The 22,399-nt window shown below is 40.0% G+C and overlaps 1 protein-coding gene across 2 annotated transcripts; it reads right to left on the minus strand.

Moving 5' to 3' along the window:
* Positions 1 to 1,124: 1,124 nt before the first annotated feature.
* On the minus strand, positions 1,125 to 21,596 carry LOC117327740. Of its 2 annotated transcripts, XM_033884867.1 has the most exons (5): positions 21,258 to 21,596; positions 13,657 to 13,716; positions 7,986 to 8,146; positions 5,541 to 5,776; positions 1,125 to 3,676 (listed from the first exon to the last, which is right to left on the minus strand). In XM_033884867.1, the coding sequence occupies exons 1-5, from the start codon at positions 21,337 to 21,339 to the stop codon at positions 3,538 to 3,540; spliced, it is 678 nt and encodes a 225-aa protein (XP_033740758.1). In that variant the 5' UTR covers positions 21,340 to 21,596; the 3' UTR covers positions 1,125 to 3,537. The 2 variants fall into 2 exon arrangements, with proteins under 2 accessions (XP_033740758.1, XP_033740757.1); XM_033884866.1 differs by lacking the exon at positions 21,258 to 21,596 and having other exon boundaries at positions 13,657 to 14,033.
* Positions 21,597 to 22,399: the final 803 nt, after the last annotated feature.

A 22,399-nucleotide genomic window follows, 5' to 3' on the forward strand; every position in this document is an offset into this window, starting at 1 on the left:
TGAGATAACAGGTGACTGTGAGCAATCAGATTTTCACTAGATATTAGCTCGCCTCGGTGAGAGCTTATGTTTTCGCCCTGGCATCGGCATCGTCGTTAGCGCTGGTTTCTGAATGTTAAGCTTTTGGTGCAAGTGTTGAAAGGCATCAGTAAACTCTTTTTTCATTATACTAGGGTTCTAAAAGTTGGGTTTCATGGTTGCTATGGGTTAACTATTACTTTGTGAATTTTTTTATTTTTTTTTATATTTTGGATTTAGACTTTTAATGTCAGATCAAATGTTAAGCTTTTGGTGCAAATGTTGAAAAGCATTTGTAAACTCCTTTACAAGTGTACTTATATCTAATACAAAATCTAATTTAAACTGTTTGTTCACCTTTTGATATTTCAATATTTTTTTGTTAAAATATCAGTATGTATGTATTGCAGTATAGATTCCAGTTGAACTTGCCCTCTAATTGTGTGAAGTATAATGATATTCAATTTGAGGTGAGCTTTGTACGAATGATGATGACGGTAGTCACAGAGAAAATTGAGTGTCAGGCTTTTGTTTGGAAACTCTGTGGTTGTTATCTAGTGTCACAGTACAAATGCTTGGGACTATTGGTCATTACAGACAGGACTGAATCTACAAGTGGTAGTGAAGACAGGTTCCACTCGACTTAAAATATAACCTGTTATCACAAGAAAATGACAACTGTTGTCTGCTACATAGATTTTCAGCTCTTTATAAGGACAACAAATCCTTCAGAGGGAATACTTTGAGGTTGTGCTATGGTGTAGTTCCAGTATCGGTGTTTTCCTTTTACTGTCTCAATGAACGAGAGGTGTGGGGTAATAATGTTGATATTAGGCAGTAGTCTGTGGGATGAAAGGCTACCACATTTGTTTAAAAGTCATGACTTTGGCCTACTTTCAAGATCACAGTGGTCAAATGTGTGTTTAAAACTTGAAATCTTAATTAATAATGCTGGGGGGGGGGATACAAATATTTGTATCTCCAAAAAAACAAAATAATAATAAAAAATCTCGTCTGACCAGTGGTCCAGTTTGTCGAACAAAGTCCATTGGATTTACAGTGTTTATTGGTAAATTTTAGGGGACGAAAAACAAAACCAGAACATCGCTTTTTGTTATATTTATTGCAAAATGGGACGACTTTACAAGAAATAATTTGTCCTATTCCTCTAAAATGTTGAAAAGGCATCTAAGAGAGTTGTTTCCCCTGGAACAAGATTACAGGAATTGTCTTAAAAAAAATAAAAGAAAAACACAGCATGCACAACAATAATGAGTGGTATAAAAATATGTCAGTGGTTCTTCAACATATATGCTGACCTCTACACTTCAAATTTAGTAGAAGACCATGCAGACTAACTAGCAGACATGTGTTCGGGAGTGATACAAACGGACATGTCTGTATAAGTATAATCATCAGCATCTAGGGAGCTGAAATGCCAAAAGGAGATTAGATAGCGCTTGTGAAATACCTAAACGAGACAGCACTGTATTGTACCAAAACGGGACCAGATAGCGTTGCTGACACACATAAACGGGACCAGATAGCGTTGTTGAAACACATAAACGGGACCAGATGCCGTTGTTGACACACCTAAACGGGGACCAGATGCCGTTGTTGACACACCTAAACGGGACGAGATGCCGTTGTTGATACACCTAAACGGGACGAGATGCCGTTGTTGACACACCTAAACGGGACCAGATGCCGTTGTTGACACACCTAAACTGGAGCAGATGCCGTTATTGACGCACCTAAACGGGACCAGATGCCATTGTTGACACACCTAAACGGGACCAGATAGCGTGGTTGACGCACCAAAAACGGAACCAGATAGCGTTGTTGACGCACCAAAAACGGGACCAGATGCCGTTGTTGACACATAAAGGGGACCAGATAGCGTTGTTGACACACCTAAACGGGACCAGATAGCGTTGTTGACACACCTAAACGGAACCAGATAGCGTTGTTGCCACACCAAAACGGGACCAGATGCCGTTGTTGACACACCTAAACGGAACCAGATAGCGTTGTTGACACACCTAAACGGAACCAGATAGGGTTGTTGACACACCTAAACGGAACCAGATAGCGTTGTTGACACACCTAAACGGAACCAGATAGGGTTGTTGACACACCTAAACGGAACCAGATGCCGTTGTTGACACACCAAAACGGGACCAGATAGCGTTGTTGACACACCTAAACGGGACCAGATGCCGTTGTTGACACACCAAAACGGGACCAGATGCCGTTGTTGACACACCTAAACGGGACCAAATGCCGTTGTTGATACACCTAAACGGGACCAGATGCCGTTGTTGACACACCTAAACGGGACAAGATAGCGTTGTTAACACCAAAACGGAACCAGATAGCGTTGTTGACACACCTAAACGGGACCGGATAGCGTTGTTGACACCTAAACGGGACCAGATAGCGTTGTTGACACACCTAAACAGGACCAGATGCCGTTGTTGACACACCTAAACAGGACCAGATGCCGTTGTTGACACACCAAAACGGGACCAGATAGCGTTGTTGACACACCTAAACGGGACCAGATAGCGTTGTTGACACACCTAAACGGGACCAGATAGGGTTGTTGACACACCTAAACGGAACCAGATGCCGTTGTTGACACACCTAAACAGGACCAGATGCCGTTATTGACGCACCTAAACGGGACCAGATGCCGTTATTGACGCACCTAAACGGGACCAGATGCCGTTGTTGACACATAAACGGGACCAGATAGCGTTGTTGACACACCTAAACGGGACCAGATAGCGTTGTTGACACCAAAACGGAACCAGATGCCGTTGTTGACACACCTAAACGGGACCAGATAGCGTTGTTGACACATAAACGGGACCAGATAGCGTTGTTGACACACCTAAACGGGACCAGATAGCGTTGTTGACACCTAAACGGAACCATATAGCGTTGCTGACACCTAAACGGGACCAGATTGACCAGATAGCAATGCTAAAATACCAAAACGAGACTGCACAGTATTGCTAAAACACCAAAACGAGCATAGGTGAAATTCCAAAATAAGACTAGATAGCGTTATTGAAAACACCAACATACGACCATATTGCTTTGCTCCAATGCAATAATGAGACCAGCGATGCTTGCTTTTACAGATGACAATGAATGGGTTTCCAGTATGATTCTGCTTGGTTCAGCTGTCGTTACACTTTGTATATACAATGGGGCAGCAGAACTACAAATACACAATACATATTTACATACGCCAGCTTTAACAGTTAAGGATATAATGATTAAATTGCAAAGTCTTTGTTAACCACATTCAACATATGTTCCAATTCGAGGCTGTGTTGATCATTTTCGAAAATAAATGTACTGTATGACCTGTTTTAACTTTGATAGTTCACATCTTTGTCTCCTCGTATCGAAACACGACGATTCCAAATCTGCCCTGGCGATGGTCAGTGTTGGACACTTTAATATAATGTTTAAGTGCGGGTCATCGCGACTTTGTTATTGGACGGACTATGTCCCCGACAGCGGAGACACAGCACAGCTGCAGCTGGTGGTTAGTTGAATCCAGTTCCAGTCGAATGTGGCATCAGGAGAGAGCCGTACCAGGGCCATTACGAAGGACTTTTTAGGCAGACACCGAGATGCGTACCTGTAGATAGAAAACGTCGCTGTTTTACATCAACCTTTCCCTTACTGCGTACAAACACAACCAGATCTAATTAAGGAATGAACGTCATTTTAAATGCGTATATCTCTACGAAACTGAGTTAGCAGAGGATATTAGCGCTCCATTAAGAATATTGTCGCTGCCAACAACGTTTATACTACCATATACGCAGTCAAAATAATGTGCAATCCTTGCATTAATATTCAACTAAAGAAAATGCAGTGTTGACTATGGTCGCTTGGTGAAGTAGTTTAACACAGTCAACACCACTATAATAAGCTTTGTGTAATGGGCTATTCAAATGTTCGTCCGTGGTCCGTCGTCAGTCCGTCAGCAATCCTTGCTATTTTCTGAGAACTATTGGGAGATATTTCTCTCTCTCTCTCTCTTTTTTTTTTTAAAGATTCCATTGTTCCCTAGTTTTTGCCCAATTTTGAGTCGGATAAGGAAAACAAAATGGCGGACAGGCGGCGATCTTGCATTTTGACAGTTGAAGTTTGTTATCACTATTTCTTGAGGACTGAAAGGATATTTCTCAAACTTCATATATAGGTTCTTGAGAAGTAATGGGATTGTAGAAGAGGAAATGGGGATATAAGGGAAACAAGAAATGACCTTTCTTACATTGAACTGATAATGATAATTCAATGATGGACGATCAGATCCCTCTGGGACCTCTTGTTTGACGAGTAATTAAACCAAACAAAAGTTGTTACATTTGTATAAATACGGTTGGAGCCCATAAACACAAATTGAAAATGTTTTGAGGTGGATTGAAATTATATTTCGGTTTTCACAAAAGTCTTTAAACGTAATCGTGGAATACTACACTTGTTGGTATGTACCAAATGGTGCGACATTTAGGTAAGTAATATAAACACTTAGGGTTCAGTTTGTACGAAAATAGCACTGTTCCTTAGTACAGCGGCTGCCTGTACAACAGACTTTGAACTTAGACACGGATTCCATTCACGTTCGGTAAGTGTGACATAACCACATATCATAATGTATCATAACAGTTCATTCTAACGAAAATGGACGTCATTTAAGGTAATTACGGAATGGCCACGTGCGGTGAGTTATTAGACACTTTCGAAAGTCATCCATATGAGTATCCAAAACCATCCATGCGGTTACATTGTTTGTACGAGAGGCCAATACCACAAGCGTACGTCACCATTTCTACACGTTCCCCCAATATGCCCAAGTACGTTCCGTCTACGTTATGTTGGCTCGGCGGGGCACTTCGCTTTTAAGTGTTTGAGTTTAATAACACCGAGTTGGGCACTACATTTGTGGAGAAGATAAACGAGCTCTGTCAAGCTACTTCAGCAGTAAATACATTGAACATGATACTCTATATGACCTTGAAGATGCTAGTTTCAACTGTTTGACATTTATACTGAACAAAACAGCGGTGTTTATGGAATCCAAACTTATGGTATGCTTAATATGCGAAAAGAACATGTTAACAACAAAAAGTTATTTCTTTTCTATTTTTTCCCTTTCGATGTTTAAAAGGCCAAGACATGCTGTGTTCACAAATACTTCTAAACCTGGCGACAACATAATGCGTGGGTGGTATAAAGGTCGTAGTCATTTTCTGAACGATCCCGTGAAGCCAACCGAAAGCTGTAACCGTTACTGTTTCAGCATTACTGCCTTTTAATTGGCATTCATAGTCAGTATAAATCATCACCGAACTACAGAGCTAGCATTGTATGGTAATTCATCTTAGGTGGTTTGATATTGAGACATATCCGTTTGCGAACTTAGGTCGTTTATGGTGAAGTACATCTACAGAGGTGCTCAGAGTTGTGACGTCATGAGGAGGAGGACTACCTACCTGCGGTTATTCACCCCTCGGCAGCAGTTGTTACATCCGGGGTTTTCTAGTTTTAAGAGATCTGTGTCGCACGTGACTGTGTAGAACCACTGTCTCCCTGATATATCGGAACCTGTGGGTTGAAAAACCTCTACGTCTGAATCGTTGATGTCCTTTGCCTGATAGATGAGGCGCCAGTCGGTGTTATACGGGCATGCGGGCTGGGCCATCCCGGGGACGAAAGACCCGTCTCGTTTCTACAACAGTGACACTTATAGTTACATTGGTACCACGACGTGTCAAGTGACACATACTAATCGCCATTTTTTCGTCGTCGTGTGTCCTTCAATATCATTTTCAACTTCTTCTAAAACAGAACCTGAACCAATTTCAATGAAAGTATGCATGTATCTTCCATAATCAATGACCCAAAATAGAGAATTAAATGCCCACAATTAACAAACTACTTGATACTTGAAATTAAATACTACAATAAAGAAAATATGAATAATTTAAGTAGAAATGGCCCCCTTTTAACAATTAACGGACCATTTTAACTTGTCCGATTAACTTACAGGTAGACCATTGTCAGATAAAGAAATTGCTGTAGAAACAGGTTTGTGAAGCCATGATCACTGGACATGTGTGGCTGTATTACTAAAACGGTTCTAAATGCCACATAAACTTTATTGTAGGGACGTCTCTATTGGAGATCGACGTGGTGTGTTGTTATATTTAGAAAATTTGATCTTGCTTGTAACAAGCATTTCCATTGGCTTAAAAATGTGCATATTATCAGCCAATCACGTAAAAAATGACGTCGCCGTTTGTTACGCCGCTTTTGATTGGCTGATGCAGTGGCGCAATGATTTCGTAGAGAAAAAAATCCATATGTATAAGTAGATTTTCACAGTGATTGTGTACAATTGATTGAATTATAAGATTAACTTGACTTGATGTTTAGACCACCGTCATCGGATGGTGGGCTGTTCAATTCGTCTTACTTTCGTGGTCCGTCCGTAAACAATCCTTGCTATCGCTATTTCTTGAGAACCACTGAAGGAATGGTTTTAACACTTTATATGTTGGTTCCTCTTCGTCCCTAGTTGTGTCCATTTAATTTTGAGTCTGATTTTGAAAACAAAATGGCCGATAGTCAGCAGCCATCTTGGATTTTGACGATTGAAAATTGTTATCACTTTTTCTTGAAAGGTACTGGAGGGATATTTCTCAAACTTCATATATATATCATGTTCCTTTTGATCCCGGTTGTGCCCACTTAATTCTTATTCTGATCAGGAAAACAAAATGGCCGATAGGCGGCCATCTTAAATTTTGACAATTGAATATTGTTATCGCTATTTCTTGAGAAATACTGGAAGGATATCTCTCATACTTCACATATGGGTTTCCCTTGATCTCTAGTTGTGTCCATTCAATTTTGAATTTGGTCATGAAAACAAAATGGCTGGCAGTCAGCCATCTTGGATTTTGATTGTTTAAGTTTGTTATCACTATTTTTTGAAAGGTACTGGAGGGATATTTCTCAAACTTCACATATAATGTTCTCTTTGGTCCCTTATTGTGTCCATTTAATTTTGATTCGGATCGGGAAAACAAAATTGCCGACATACGGCCATCTTGAATTTTGACAATTGAAGATTGAAATCACTATTTCTTGAGAAGTACTTGAAGGTTATCTCCCAGACTTAATATATGGGTTTCCATTGGTCTTTAGTTGTGTCCATTCAATTTTGAATCTGATCAGGAAATCAAAATGGCTGACAGGCTGTTTTTGGATTTTGCTAGTGTAAGTTTGTTTTCTCTATATCTCAGAAAGCTCTTTTTAGGTCTTTCTTAGATTTCATATAAAAGTTTAGCTTGTTATCAGATTTTGAATAGGAAAAGAGGAAAGAATGGCATTTTAGAGAGAAAAAACAGTCTTACATAGAATCAATAAAGATCATTCAATGGTGGTCGCCAAGATCTCTCTGGGATCTTTTGTTTTATGATATGGAGCTATAACACGCACACAAAATGGAGTGTTATCTCATCATAAACATTTTATTTATACTCCGTTTTTGTGTTATGGCTTCATGACATTAATATAAATTAACCCTTTATCAAAAGTATATAATAGATCAAACTAAAAATACAATTACATTAGGAGATACTTATGATGACATGTCTACCTATCTATGAGGAAACCCCAGGTATTTGTAGTTTTATATTGAATAATTAAAGTAATTAAAACATAGGATAGGTCTTAATAAGGTACATGTACTTCTTATTGAATTGATATTTCATAAAGACTTATACTAGGTATTTTAAGCCGACCATCGTCAGAATGGTCAGTAGTTTTGCATGCATGTTCAATTTTGAGACTGAACTGAAAACAAGGTGGAAAATCAAAACCAACTTGACACCCTAATAGATATAGAATTAAAAAGATAATTCACCATTTACCTGTGTATGAGAGTTTGACTGTGGAGGATGTGAGCCCACGTGAAGCCTCCGTTCCATGAGAACAGGGTGGTATTTGAGATGTGTGTAGATACCACGAAGTATCTCACTTCGACTTTCCCGTTCTATAGAGTAAACAGGGTTACGTATAAGGTCGACAAGTGCTGAAAAATAAAACACCAGAATGAAAATCCACAGCTCAAAATAGGTATATGGATATTCGAATAATAAGGGCAAGCACGGGCAAATATGTACGTGTATGTCGTACCCACTGGGCGAATAGGAACGCGTGTGTCGTACCCACTGGGCGAATAGGAACGTGTGTGTCGTCCCCACTGGGCGAATAGGAACGTGTGTGTCGTCCCCACTGGGCGAATAGGAACGTGTATGTCGTACTAACTATGCGAATAGGAACGTGTGTGTTGTACCCACTGGGCGAATAGGAACGTGTAAGTCTTACCCACTGGGTGAATAGGAACGTGTGTGTCGTCCCCACTGGGCGAATAGGAACGTGTATGTCGTACCCACTGGGCGAATAGGAACGCGTGTGTCGTCCCCATTGGGCGAATAGGAACGTGTGTGTCGTCCCCACTGGGCGAATAGGAACGTGTGTGTCGTCCCCACTGGGCGAATAGGAACGTGTATGTCGTACTAACTATGCGAATAGGAACGTATGTGTCGTCCCCACTGGGCAAATAGGAACGTGTGTGTAGTACCCACTGGGTGAATAGGAACGTGTGTGTCGTCCCCACTGGGCGAATAGGAACGCGTATGTTGTTACCACTAGGTGAATAGGAACGTGTGTGTCGTCCCCACTGGGCAAATAGGAACGTGTGTGTCGTCCCCACTGGGCGAATAGGAACGTGTGTGTTGTTACCACTAGGTGAATAGGAACGTGTGTGTCGTCCCAACTGGGCAAATAGGAACGTGTAAGTCTTACCCACTGGGTGAATAAGGAACGTGTGTGTCGTCCCCACTGGGCGAATAGGAACGCGTATGTTGTTACCACTAGGTGAATAGGAACGTGTGTGTCGTCCCCACTGGGCAAATAGGAACGTGTGTGTCGTCCCCACTGGGCGAATAGGAACGTGTGTGTCGTACCCACTGGGCGAATAGGAACGTGTGTGTCGTCCCCACTGGGCGAATAGGAACGCGTGTGTCGTCCCCACTGGGCGAATAGGAACGTGTAAGTCTTACCCACTGGGTGAATAGGAACGTGTGTGTTGTACCCACTGGGCGAATAGGAACGTGTAAGTCTTACCCACTGGGTGAATAGGAACGTGTGTGTTGTACCCACTGGGCGAATAGGAACGTGTGTGTTGTACCCACTGGGCGAATAGGAACGTGTAAGTCTTACCCACTGGGCGAATAGGAACGTGTGTGTCGTACCCACTGGGTGAATAGGAACGTGTGTGTTGTACCTACTGGGTGAATAGGAACGTGTGTGTTGTACCTACTGGGCGAATAGGAACGTGTATGTCGTCCCCACTGGGCGAATAGGAACGTGTAAGTCTTACCCACTGGGTGAATAGGAACGTGTGTGTCGTCCCCACTGGGTGAATAGGAACGTGTGTGTCGTCCCCACTGGGTGAATAGGAACGCGTATGTCGTACCCACTGGGCAAATAGGAACGTGTAAGTCTTACCCACTGGGTGAATAGGAACGTGTGTGTCGTCCCCACTGGGCGAATAGGAACGTGTGTGTCGTCCCCACTGGGTGAATAGGAACGTGTGTGTCGTCCCCACTGGGTGAATAGGAACGTGTGTGTCGTACCCACTGGGCAAATAGGAACGTGTAAGTCTTACCCACTGGGTGAATAGGAACGTGTGTGTCGTCCCCACTGGGCGAATAGGAACGTGTGTGTCGTCCCCACTGGGCGAATAGGAACGTGTGTGTCGTACCCACTGGGTGAATAGGAACGTGTGTGTTGTACCCACTGGGCGAATAGGAACGTGTAAGTCTTACCCACTGGGTGAATAGGAACGTGTGTGTCGTACCCACTGGGTGAATAGGAACGTGTAAGTCTTACCCACTGGGTGAATAGGAACGTGTGTGTCGTCCCCACTGGGCGAATAGGAACGTGTGTGTCGTCCCCACTGGGCGAATAGGAACGTGTGTGTCGTCCCCACTGGGCGAATAGGAACGTGTGTGTCGTCCCCACTGGGTGAATAGGAACGTGTGTGTCGTCCCCACTGGGTGAATAGGAACGCGTATGTCGTACCCACTGGGCAAATAGGAACGTGTAAGTCTTACCCACTGGGCAAATAGGAACGTGTAAGTCTTACCCACTGGGTGAATAGGAATGTGTGTGTCGTCCCCACTGGGTGAATAGGAACGTGTGTGTCGTCCCCACTGGGTGAATAGGAACGTGTATGTCGTACCCACTGGGTGAATAGGAACGTGTATGTCGTCCCCACTGGGTGAATAGGAACGTGTATGTCGTACCCACTGGGTGAATAGGAACGTGTGTGTCGTCCCCACTGGGCAAATAGGAACGTGTGTGTCGTCCCCACTGGGCAAATAGGAACGTGTGTGTCGTCCCCACTGGGCGAATAGGAACGTGTAAGTCTTACCCACTGGGCGAATAGGAACGTGTATGTCGTACTAACTATGCGAATAGGAACGTGTGTGTCGTCCCAACTGGGCAAATAGGAACGTGTGTGTTGTACCCACTGGGCGAATAGGAACGTGTGTGTCGTCCCCACTGGGCAAATAGGAACGTGTATATCGTACCCACTGGGCGAATAGGAACGTGTGTGTCGTACTAACTATGCGAATAGGAACGTGTGTGTTGTACCCACTGGGCGAATAGGAACGTGTAAGTCTTACCCACTGGGTGAATAGGAACGTGTGTGTCATACCCACTGGGCAAATAGGAACGTGTGTGTCGTCCCCACTGGGTGAATAGGAACGTGTGTGTCATACCCACTGGGCAAATAGGAACGTGTGTGTCGTCCCCACTGGGTGAATAGGAACGTGTGTGTCGTCCCCACTGGGCAAATAGGAACGTGTGTGTAGTACCCACTGGGTGAATAGGAACGTGTGTGTCGTACTAACTATGCGAATAGGAACGTGTGTGTCGTCCCCACTGGGCAAATAGGAACGTGTGTGTAGTACCCACTAGGTGAATATGAACGTGTATGTCGTCCCCACTGGGCAAATAGGAACGTGTGTGTAGTACCCACTGGGTGAATAGGAACGTGTGTGTCGTACTAACTATGCGAATAGGAACGTGTGTGTCGTCCCCACTGGGCAAATAGGAACGTGTGTGTAGTACCCACTGGGTGAATCGGAACGCGTGTGTCATACCCACTGGGCGAATAGGAACGCGTGTGTCGTACCCACTGGGTGAATAGGAACGTGTGTGTCGTACCCACTGGGTGAATAGGAACGTGTAAGTCGTACCCACTGGGTGAATAGGAACGCGTGTGTCGTACCCACTGGGTGAATAGGAACGCGTGTGTCGTACCCACTGGGTGAATAGGAACGCGTGTGTCGTACCCACTGGGTGAATAGGAACGTGTGTGTCGTCCCCACTGGGCGAATAGGAACGTGTAAGTCTTACCCACTGGGTGAATATGAACGTGTATGTCGTCCCCACTGGGCAAATAGGAACGTGTATGTCGTACCCACTGGGTGAATAGGAACGTGTAAGTCTTACCCACTGGGTGAATATGAACGTGTATGTCGTCCCCACTGGGCAAATAGGAACGTGTGTGTCGTACCCACTGGGTGAATAGGAACGTGTGTGTAGTACCCACTGGGCAAATATGAACGTGAATGTTGTTACCACTGGGCAAATAGGAACGCGTATGTCGTACCCACTGGGTGAATAGGAACGTGAATGTTGTTACCACTGGGACATATAAGTACATGTACTTGCATGTTCAACCCTATGTCTGACCCCAGTGTAAATACCTGTGTTTGTTGACGATCGTTTTACTCATAGATGAGAGATGAATGAAAACCTGTTGATCAACTCGTTACACTGTCGATAATGACTATTAGTCAAATCGATCCTAAGTACTTGATGGGACCCACATATAGGACAGAAGTCCGGAAGTCGGTCAATAAACACTAACTTTACGCCATACTGTCATTGGTCAGATGAAAACGATACATCGCTAGTCTAGGCTTGTTGAACATACAGAAATTGTGAATTTAGCGATAGACGCATGCCAAACAGAGTATGAAACTGGACCATACAGCTGTTTTGTCCTTGTAGGAATCGGCAGCAATTTTAGGAGCCAACATTTGGAAATTCAGATTGAGCTTAATACATTTTGAAATATCCTTGTGCAGAAAGATATACACTGTATTATAGAAAGTATTATGTATGTGTATAAATGATCTTAGATGATATTTTCTTTTTTTTTTTTTAATTTTTATTTCATACCAGATTTTATGAAACGTTTCTTAGATTTTTTTTTTGCAAATGGGCAAAATCAAAACTTCAAGAAAAAAATCATAAAATCTTAAGAAATGGAAACATCTTTCATGCACAGTTTCTTACATACCCCCTTATATTTTGACAGGTTTAAAGTAAAAACGTAGAGGGCAAAAATCAACCGGAGGCAGCCATTTTGTTGCGCCATTTTCAATTTCTGTCGTAATGTCATTGTCGATAAAACGACGTCACAGCAGATTTCTGACAGGCACGTCCAATGAAAAATAAGTTACCATTATTAGCGTACCGATAATTATTATTTACCGATTTTCAACATACAAAAATAGCATTTTTCGAGAAATATTTAAGGTAACAGAAAGTTTCATACGTTGTTTCAACGCATAGAATTTTTGATATTTCCTCACAGAAAACATTGTTTGAAAACATATACATGTGTAATTACCAACGATCTAGTAAAATAAATAAAGGAGATGGTGTTTTCGTGGATAAGTATCATAGATCATATGTGTTTAATGTTTCCACAGTAATTAAGTAGAATTCGAATGAGAAAGTGCGTGCAAGTTATGTCCCCTCTATTCTGCCTTTAGACATTATTTATATGATACTTCTAACTATATTGGACATATACAAATGTAGAATTACTTACGTCTGGTGGCTCTAATATATCATTTGATGATAATGAATATATTTTAACCAAAGTCAATAATTACATTTTATCTAACAATAGATTGACTGAAAACTAATATATATTTTAAATTTATAAGTACATTCATCTTTGTCCTTTTTTAAGCCGGGTATGGTGTGAATGTCAGAGTGGGTGTCAATTGAATGAATGTGTAGTTATTGATGTTATGTCAAGTATATTTAATTTACTTTATGTTATTTGTAATGTTTGTAATGTATGTATTGTGTGTCGTGTTGTAAATTTCTTCAAATTTGTTATGTGTTCTTCAGTTTTATAGGAAAAGACTTATGTAGGCTTTCCTGTTGTCTAATCCTTTTGTATTATTTATACAATGAAATTTGTTGAAATGAAGTTATGTCATGTTTGAATAGTTAAATTGTCAGGAAATGAACAAAAAAGGCAAGGATGTGTTCCAAAGATATTATGGAAATATAATACAAAGAATGAACATTTCATTTTAAAACTAAACGACGGAAGTCGAACGGAATGACCTAAATGAAGAAATAGATAACAGACATGGCATTACGGAACTTCAAAGATTTAAATGGAGATTAAAAACAAATGTGATAATGCTGACTTACCATTCATAATTAAGCGATTGGAAGCTGTGGTGTCCTTTTTCAGTTTTTCCGCGACTATTCCTGAAATCAAGATGAACAGTAAGATAATAGGAGAATAAACACAGAACATGACTTGGTATACCGGATCACCGACCCCGCGCGCCACCATCAGTGTTGTTATATACATGTAAGCATACCGACCATTTTCCAATGTTTTACGTTTAGCAAGTGATTTATGGTTCCCGAAAGTGCCGAACTTCGTCCCATATATCGAGTAAGTTAAATGTCCAACGACGCGACAAAGCTTGTGACGTCATGCTTTCAGCAGCGGTATCTAAATCCAGCCACCTCGATGGCTAGTGTAAGCGAACTCTCGTTTTATGTTCGTTTTGTAATGGTTCGTACTATAACCTGTGTCATTCATTCAACCATGAACGTCAGTTATATAGAATGTGATCGATGGTATTTTGTTATCAGATCCTTTAATTCTAACGTACCATTAATGCAGGACTAACTAGTCGGCCTATCAATGTAAGGAAATCGATAATAATATTGTCTTTAAAGTAACTATTTATGATGAAGTGTTCGCTGAGAGAAAGTCAAAATTTGATATATACCCATTGAATATAAGTGACGAAATTCATTACATAGAGGTTACACAACGAGTGGTTGTTGGATATGGAATTTATTTCACACGAGTAAGTTATTTTTTAAAAGTTACAAAAGACACGAGCTTTAGCGAGTGTTTTTTGCAACTTTTAAAAAATAACTTACTAGTGTGAAATAAATTCCATATCCAACAATTTCGAGTCGTGTGACCTGTTTCTACCACAATAATATCGGCTTGAATCAAAGGGAAACGTGGCCAAGAATAATTTCGCGTATGCAAATAAAGTGTACCGGTGACGTCCGGGACCCGGTGATTTGACGTCATTAGATTATTGATGACGTCAACAACAATTGCAACTTGGGTCAAAGTTCACCGTGTTAGCCAATCGAAATGCGTACAGAGTTTATACCACGTGTGGTATAAGCAGATTGTTAATCAACAGCTGTAATGATTAACTGATGGTCTGAGAGTTGAATAACACGGCGTATTGTGGTAGAAAGATTCGTATTAAAGGCCAAGACAGTTTACAAACATACATATTCCACGATATCAGATTGGATGCTTCTTATTATTTTATTTTATTCCCATGTCATTTACTTTTAATTCTGAAAAGTCATTATTTCCTTAAATAAACTAAATATGAAGTGCCCCCACTTTACCTTAACTGTTAACGATATTCAAAATAAACCAACCAAATACCATTTCTATCAAACTAAACCAATCAAATCGAAGCTCTTCACGATGTTTTAAATGACATATCCAATCATCGCCGATGGTGTTGATCAGCTGAGCATGCGTAATATTATTTTCACGCAGATTACGAAGTATGCTTTTAATTGGGTGTTTGGAGTTAACATTCTGGTATTTACAGGACAAACCTTCATTTCCACATTGTTAATATATTTGTGCTCCTACATGATGATGTCCCCTTATAAGACTGGTGTATACAATATTCCTCACACATTACTGTCAACTTTACTTCCTATGTTCACGAGCTAGTTACGAATATCATATTTCCGTGGTAGATGTCGCATCCTGACGGTCAATGAAGGTTAACGGAGGTTGATGAAGGTTAACGGAGGTTGATGAAGATTAACGGAGGTTGATGAAGGTTAACGGAGGTTTTATGAAGGTAAATGGAGGTTGATGAAGGTTCACTGAAGTTTTGAAGGTTTCAATTGGCTGATGAATGTTCACTGAGGTTGTGAAGTTTCACTGAGGTTGATGAAAGTTCACTGAATTTGATGAAGGATTCCTGAGGTTGATTTGGATTAACCGAGGTTAATGAAAGTTCGCTAAGGTTGCTGAAGGCACGTTGGTCTAGTTTTAGGACGCATATCTACGTGACTGAAGGGTCGCTAGTTCTAGTCATGACACGGGTACTGTATTACATTCTAGAATAAGATACTTGAGTCCGCTGTGTTTTAGTCAACTCAGCTATAAATGATCACGTGGTAAGCCAGTACAAGAAATGTCATGTGTAAGCTGTGAGCGCCGAACTGGCAGCTCCGGCTGTATGCTCCCCAGATAGTTGAGGAAGAAATTCGCTTATTGCTAAAGGCCCAACAACCATGGATGATAGCTTGTGAGCGGCTTTAAGGCGGCTATGTTGCTGTGATATATCGGTATATCAAACTCAATCAGTACCAGCCCCAGTACACTATTCACGTGACAATAACCCCAGTACATTATACACGTGACAATAACCCCAGTACATTATACACGTGACAATAACCCCAGTACACTATACACGTGACAATAACCCCAGTACATTATACACGTGACAATAACCCCAGTGCACTATACACGTGACAATAACCCCAGTACACTATACACGTGACAATAACCCCAGTATACAATACACGTGACAATAACCCCAGTATACAATACACGTGACAATAACCCCAGTACATTATACACGTGACAATAACCCCAGTACACTATACACTCGACAATAACCCCAGTACATTATACACGTGACAATAACCCCAGTACACTATACACGTGACAATAACCCCAGTACATCATACACGTGACAATAACCCCAGTACATTATACACGTGACAATAACCCCAGTACACTATACACGTGACAATAACCCCAGTACATCATACACGTGACAATAACCCCAGTACACTATACACGTGACAATAACCCCAGTGCATTATACACGTGACATTAACCCCAGTACATCATACACGTGACAATAACCCCAGTACATCATACACGTGACAATAACCCCAGTACATTATACACGTGACAATAACCCCAGTACACTATACACGTGACAATAACCCCAGTACATCATACACGTGACAATAACCCCAGTACATTATACACGTGACAATAATCCCAGTACATTATACACGTGACAATAACCCCAGTACACTAATCACGTGACAATAACCCCAGTACACTATACACGTGACAATAACCCCAGTACACTATTCACGTGACAATAACCCTAGTATATTATATACGTGACAATAACCCTAGTACACTATACACGTGACAATAGCCCCAGTACATTATACACGTGACAATAACCCCAGTACATTATACCCGTGACAATAACCCCAGTACACTATACACGTGACAATAACCCCAGTACATTATACACGTGACAATAACCCCAGTACATTATACACGTGACAATAACCCCAGTACATTATACACGTGACAATAACCCCAGTACACTATACACGTGACAATAACCCCAGTACACTATACACGTGACAATAACCCCAGTACACTACACACGTGACAATAACCCCAGTACACTATACACGTGACAATAACCCCAGTACACTAATCACGTGACAATAACTTATTGCCGATTGAAGATTGTTTTGTATTGAGATATTTCTTTGTAAGTAAATTACTTAAGTGTTTTCAAAGACCAAAAATAAAACGGAAATTAAAGTCGCCTTTCCTTAAATAATTTACGTTTAGAAATCTTTAGTGTTTTGCTTGACCAATCCTCCATCTAGTTGAGACGTCCAGCTGTGTATTAAGTACAGCGGTAGTCGCCAGTCTCCAACAATGAATAGATACCCCAAAATAAACATCCTCATGTTAGGCGTAAGTATGACTAAAAACCATTTGTATTTCACTGTTTCTTATAATTGTATCTACGATACACCAGTCCCTTTTTGTTTTTTTGTAAAGTTATTATATCAAAGTCTCGTTGTTTCAGAGGACAGTAGATTTATTGTACAAAGAGAAAAATCTGTGCAATCACTATATTAACATTGCTGTCATGTTCTATAACCCTACTGGCTTGAAATTTGAACAGAAACCAACATTCATGACAGCGAACGATTTTGATCCTATAATACGATTTGTCCCCTTATTGGCTTCAAAGTTACAATAGCACCTCCTCTAATTCTACATACCTTTGTTGACAATAACCTTTCAACTGCATTGAATAGTTGACCTTGACCTTGCAATTTGCATTGATTTTTTGTTGACGTTGATATAGAAAGATGTATTGATTGTTGACTTTGACCTTCTAATACCCATTGAATATTTGTTAAACTTGAACCTTCAATTTTCTTCAATTCTTGGTCCTTTTATTGACATGACTTTACAATCCGCACAGACCCTTTTTTACCTTAATTTACAATACCCACATACCCTTTGTTGAACCTTACTATACAATACGTACTGACCCTTTGTTGAACCTTACTATACAATACGCACTTAGCCTTTGTTGAACCTTACTATACAATACGTACTGACCCTTTGTTGAACCTTACTTTACAATATGCACTTAGCCTTTGTTGAACCTTGATTTTACAAAGCACACTGACCATGTTATAACCTTGATTTTACAATAAGCATTGACCCTTTGATGACCTTCATTTTACAATATGCTTTGACCATTTGATAACCTTGATTTGACAATACGAATTGACCTTTTATGACCTTGATTTTACAATACCCACTGACCATTTGATGACCTTGATTTAACAAAAGCACTGACCCTTTCATGATCTTAGATTTCACAATACTTATTGACCTTAGATGACCTTGAATGTACAATACGCATTGATCCTTTGATGACCTTGATTTTACAATACGCATTGATCTTTTGATGACCTTGATTTTACAAAACTCACTGACCCTTTTATGACCTTGATTTCGCAATACTTATTGACATTAGATGACCTAGATTTTACCATACACATTAATCCTGTGATGACCTTGATGTCACAATACACCATGGTCATGTCTTAATCTTTGTCCTTAAAACGTCCTTAAGTTCATCAACTGGAATTCAATTATTCTTTCAATTCGATTTCGCTGACTCCGAACACGACACACTAGAAGACGTGTCCATTAACGCCGCCCGTACTGTATGTTGCGGGGGTGGAGATTTGTCAAAGTTTCACATTACCAATCGTACCACTGTTTCTGCGCACTGGTTTCTATATAAATCAAGGTTAGCCTATAGGCAACTATGACATAGAGGTCCCAAGAGGCCGCTGACTGTATCGGTCGCCATCTTTACTTGATTACCGAGGATACGTATTTGACCAGAGGACGAAACTCATCCTGATTTGATTTCATAGCAGACACATATATTATTGCTAAACCCCTCTGATATGCGTTATAACTTGTCCAAATTGACAATGGTTTACTGACATTGTGCAATGTGTATTGTCTTAACAAGACATTGTTGTAAAAAAAAACTAGAGATATTTCGGAATCTGTTGAAAGCAGGACCTTTTCCTTAATTGTATGTATATGTCAAACGTAAGTAATTAATTTCGCCTGACCTGTAAGGAACATCGATGAATGCTTGGTCATTATCACCTGATGTTTAATTAATGACCTAAATATTTAATGAAACAAGTTGGTGTAAGCCTAATTTAAGTGTCAAGTTTACCTATGGATGACACGTGCGGTAATTTCGACTATAGAATGGTTGAGGTTTTACTTTTCATCTTATTCGCTCTTAAAGTTTTTATAACTTTCGAAAAAAACAATTTCTCTCGGTGTTTCAATTCTCATATTAGTTCTGTTTGTCACACAAATTACTGTCTAGTTCCAAGTGTCAATGCCTGTCTAGTTATGTTTGTCACACAAATTACTGTCTAGTTCCAAGTGTCAATGCCTGTCTAGTTATGTTTGTCACACAAATTACTGTCTAGTTCCAAGTGTCAATGACTGTATAGTTATGTTTGTCACACAAATTACTGTCTAGTTCCAAGTGTCAATGACTGTATAGTTATGTTTGTCACACAAATTACTGTCTAGTTCCAAGTGTCAATGCCTGTCTAGTTATGTTTGTCACACAAATTACTGTCTAGTTCCAAGTGTCAATGTCTGTATAGTTATGTTTGTCACACAAATTACTGTCTAGTTCCAAGTGTCAATGTCTGCCCAAATATGTTTTTTTTCTGTCTAGTTTTTGTACATCCTCAAGGAATAGAGAGGACCTGCGTCAGTGTGGTCAGATTTTCCATTGGACTAAGTTAGTCAATAAATAATGAACAAGTTTAAACCGAGTATTTGAAAATGCTGGAGAAAGTTGATAACTCGAATCTTGAATGAGGTAATAGTTTAGCAGGTTACCATCATAGTCTCCATATTTGGTTATTTTTGAATCATCCTGTTTATCAATGAAACCACATCGAAATTTTAGAGTACTTATGTACTTCGGTAAATAGTGATGTGTTAATATTTCCCTAGATTACACCTTTATGTTTACGGATCCAAATCGAGTGAACAAATAATATTTAAATAATTTTATCTTGCCTGAATTAAACATTTTTATTTCCTGTTATTTTACGCAAGTCTATATTTTTATGCTACAGGTACCCTAGAGTTAGTTACCGTATATTTGGACCTACCCCGCGTCCATGTGGTGTAACCTATTTTCTACCACAATACCCTGTGTTATTCAACTCTCAGACCATCAGTTAATCATTACAGCTGTTGATTAACAATCTGTTTATACCACACGTGGTATAAACTCTGTACGCATTTTGATTGGCTAACACGGTGAACTTTGACCCAAGCTGCAATTGTTATTGACGTCATCAATAATCCAATGACGTCACATCAACGGGTCCCGGACGTCACCGGTACACTTTATTTGCATACGCGAAATTATACTTGGCCACGTTTCCCTTTGATTCAAGCCGATATTATTGTGGTAGAAACAGGTCACACGACTCGAAATTGTTGGATATGGAATTTATTTCACACTCGTAAGTTATTTTTTAAAAGTTGCAAAAAACACTCGCTAAAGCTCGTGTCTTTTGTAACTTTTAAAAAATAACTTACTCTTGTGAAATAAATTCCATATCCAACAACCACTCGTTGTGTAACCTCTATCTATATCGGCCTCATGTAACATGAAAAATGTCGCCTTTGTTTGTAACGTTGCTTTTGATTGGCTAGTGTAGACGAGCAATAATTAATCACGAGGAATGAGCCCATTTAAGAAAGTGAAGTTGGTGTGTAGAATTTTTGCCAGGCTAAATAATAAGACAATTATTATGGTTCATTCTCGTAAACAGTACAGCACAGAAAATATTAATACAAACAAATGGATAACGATAATGCATGGTAAAACCAGTTTGGTCATCAGTATTTTGAAGAAATGTTTCACAAAATAAAAAGATTATGTTAAATATGAAATAAAACGAATCCAGGAGGTTGTTCAAAGTTCAAAAATGGTTGTGTATCTTTTAACAAATGAATATTTGCATATCTGGATTATGTTAAAATCTCTATAATTGTGAAATAAAACATTTCTCGTGTTCTCAAATATCCATTTGTTCTAAGTTTATATGTTTTACCGTGTAATAAATTACTGTACGTTATATCATCTGTCAGGTGCGCGCGCGGAGTGTCCCAACCCTCATTTACACTGCCTGGGCACTCACCTCTACGAACTGTTAAAATAAATCTTATTTTACCATTCTATTTCTGGTCGTCTGATTCGGCTACATTTACTTCAATTAAAACAACAAAAATGTTAAAAACAATGTTTCCTTACCTGTAGATGGCTCCCATAACATCGGAAATAGAAACGCGCACCGTAATAAGCTGTTCCGAGTCTTCGTTTTTAATGTTAACATGGCTGTTTCTATAATCGGAAACGTCCAGCACCAGATTTTAACTAACAACTGACGACCTCGGTTCTTAAATAAAGCACTGAAGTGATTCTTCAAGAAAATTAGTCTGTATTTAGTATGTGTAATTCAATTCTGAGTTAAATATCACTTGGTGGAACATTTACATCCCCATATATATACACGGACGCGGTAGAGATGGTCATCCCGGGACGGTGTCGTCAAGCACGCGCAATACCTCACCACATTTAAGATTCACACAGATAACAGACGTGAATTGATGGCATTTTAATACATACATGATTACAATTTCACGCACGCTTTTATTGGTAATATTCAATCCACGTACCATTATGCGCTTGGAGCTTATGTCTATTGCGCATGCTCTCAGTATGCTTAACAAACCGATAATTCGTTGATTGACATGCTGTGCTATCGCACCTGAGTACATAGTGCATGGGGATAGCGTGGAAATAACGTAATAACGGAATCGTATTAGTCTTCGCCACGGAATACACACTACTTCAAACCAACAATATATGGAAGAAATCAAGAAAAAATGCATATGACATAGATATACATTAAATGGAATTAAAACAAAAAACCCCCAAAAAACAGAAAGAAAAAAACAACAACCCACAATCAGTTCGTGAAGCGGTACCCACACACTCAACACATAACGACATATAGCTAGGTTTACATACTGTCCAGCGATCGTTTGTATGTTCATAAGATTTTGCTTTATATTTTTCATGGTAACCATTGAAACTCCTTGCGAGTTATTTTACGATACCTCTGTTTTAGTATGCTCAGTGTCACAGGGAAATGATAATCTATAACAACTAATCTTGTATGTATAAAGTGTGGGGGTGTTAACCTTGTATGTATAAAGTGTGGGGTGTTAATCTGGTATGTATAAAGTGTGGGGGTGTTAATCTGGTATGTATAAAGTGTGGGGGTGTTTACCTGGTATGTATAAAGTGTGGGGGTGTTAACCTGGTATGTATAAAGTGTGGGGGTGTTAACCTGGTATGTATAAAGTGTGGGGTGTTAATCTGGTATGTAT

This window comes from Pecten maximus, chromosome 5 (assembly GCF_902652985.1).
Source record: "Pecten maximus chromosome 5, xPecMax1.1, whole genome shotgun sequence".
Lineage (NCBI taxonomy): Eukaryota > Metazoa > Mollusca > Bivalvia > Pectinida > Pectinidae > Pecten > Pecten maximus.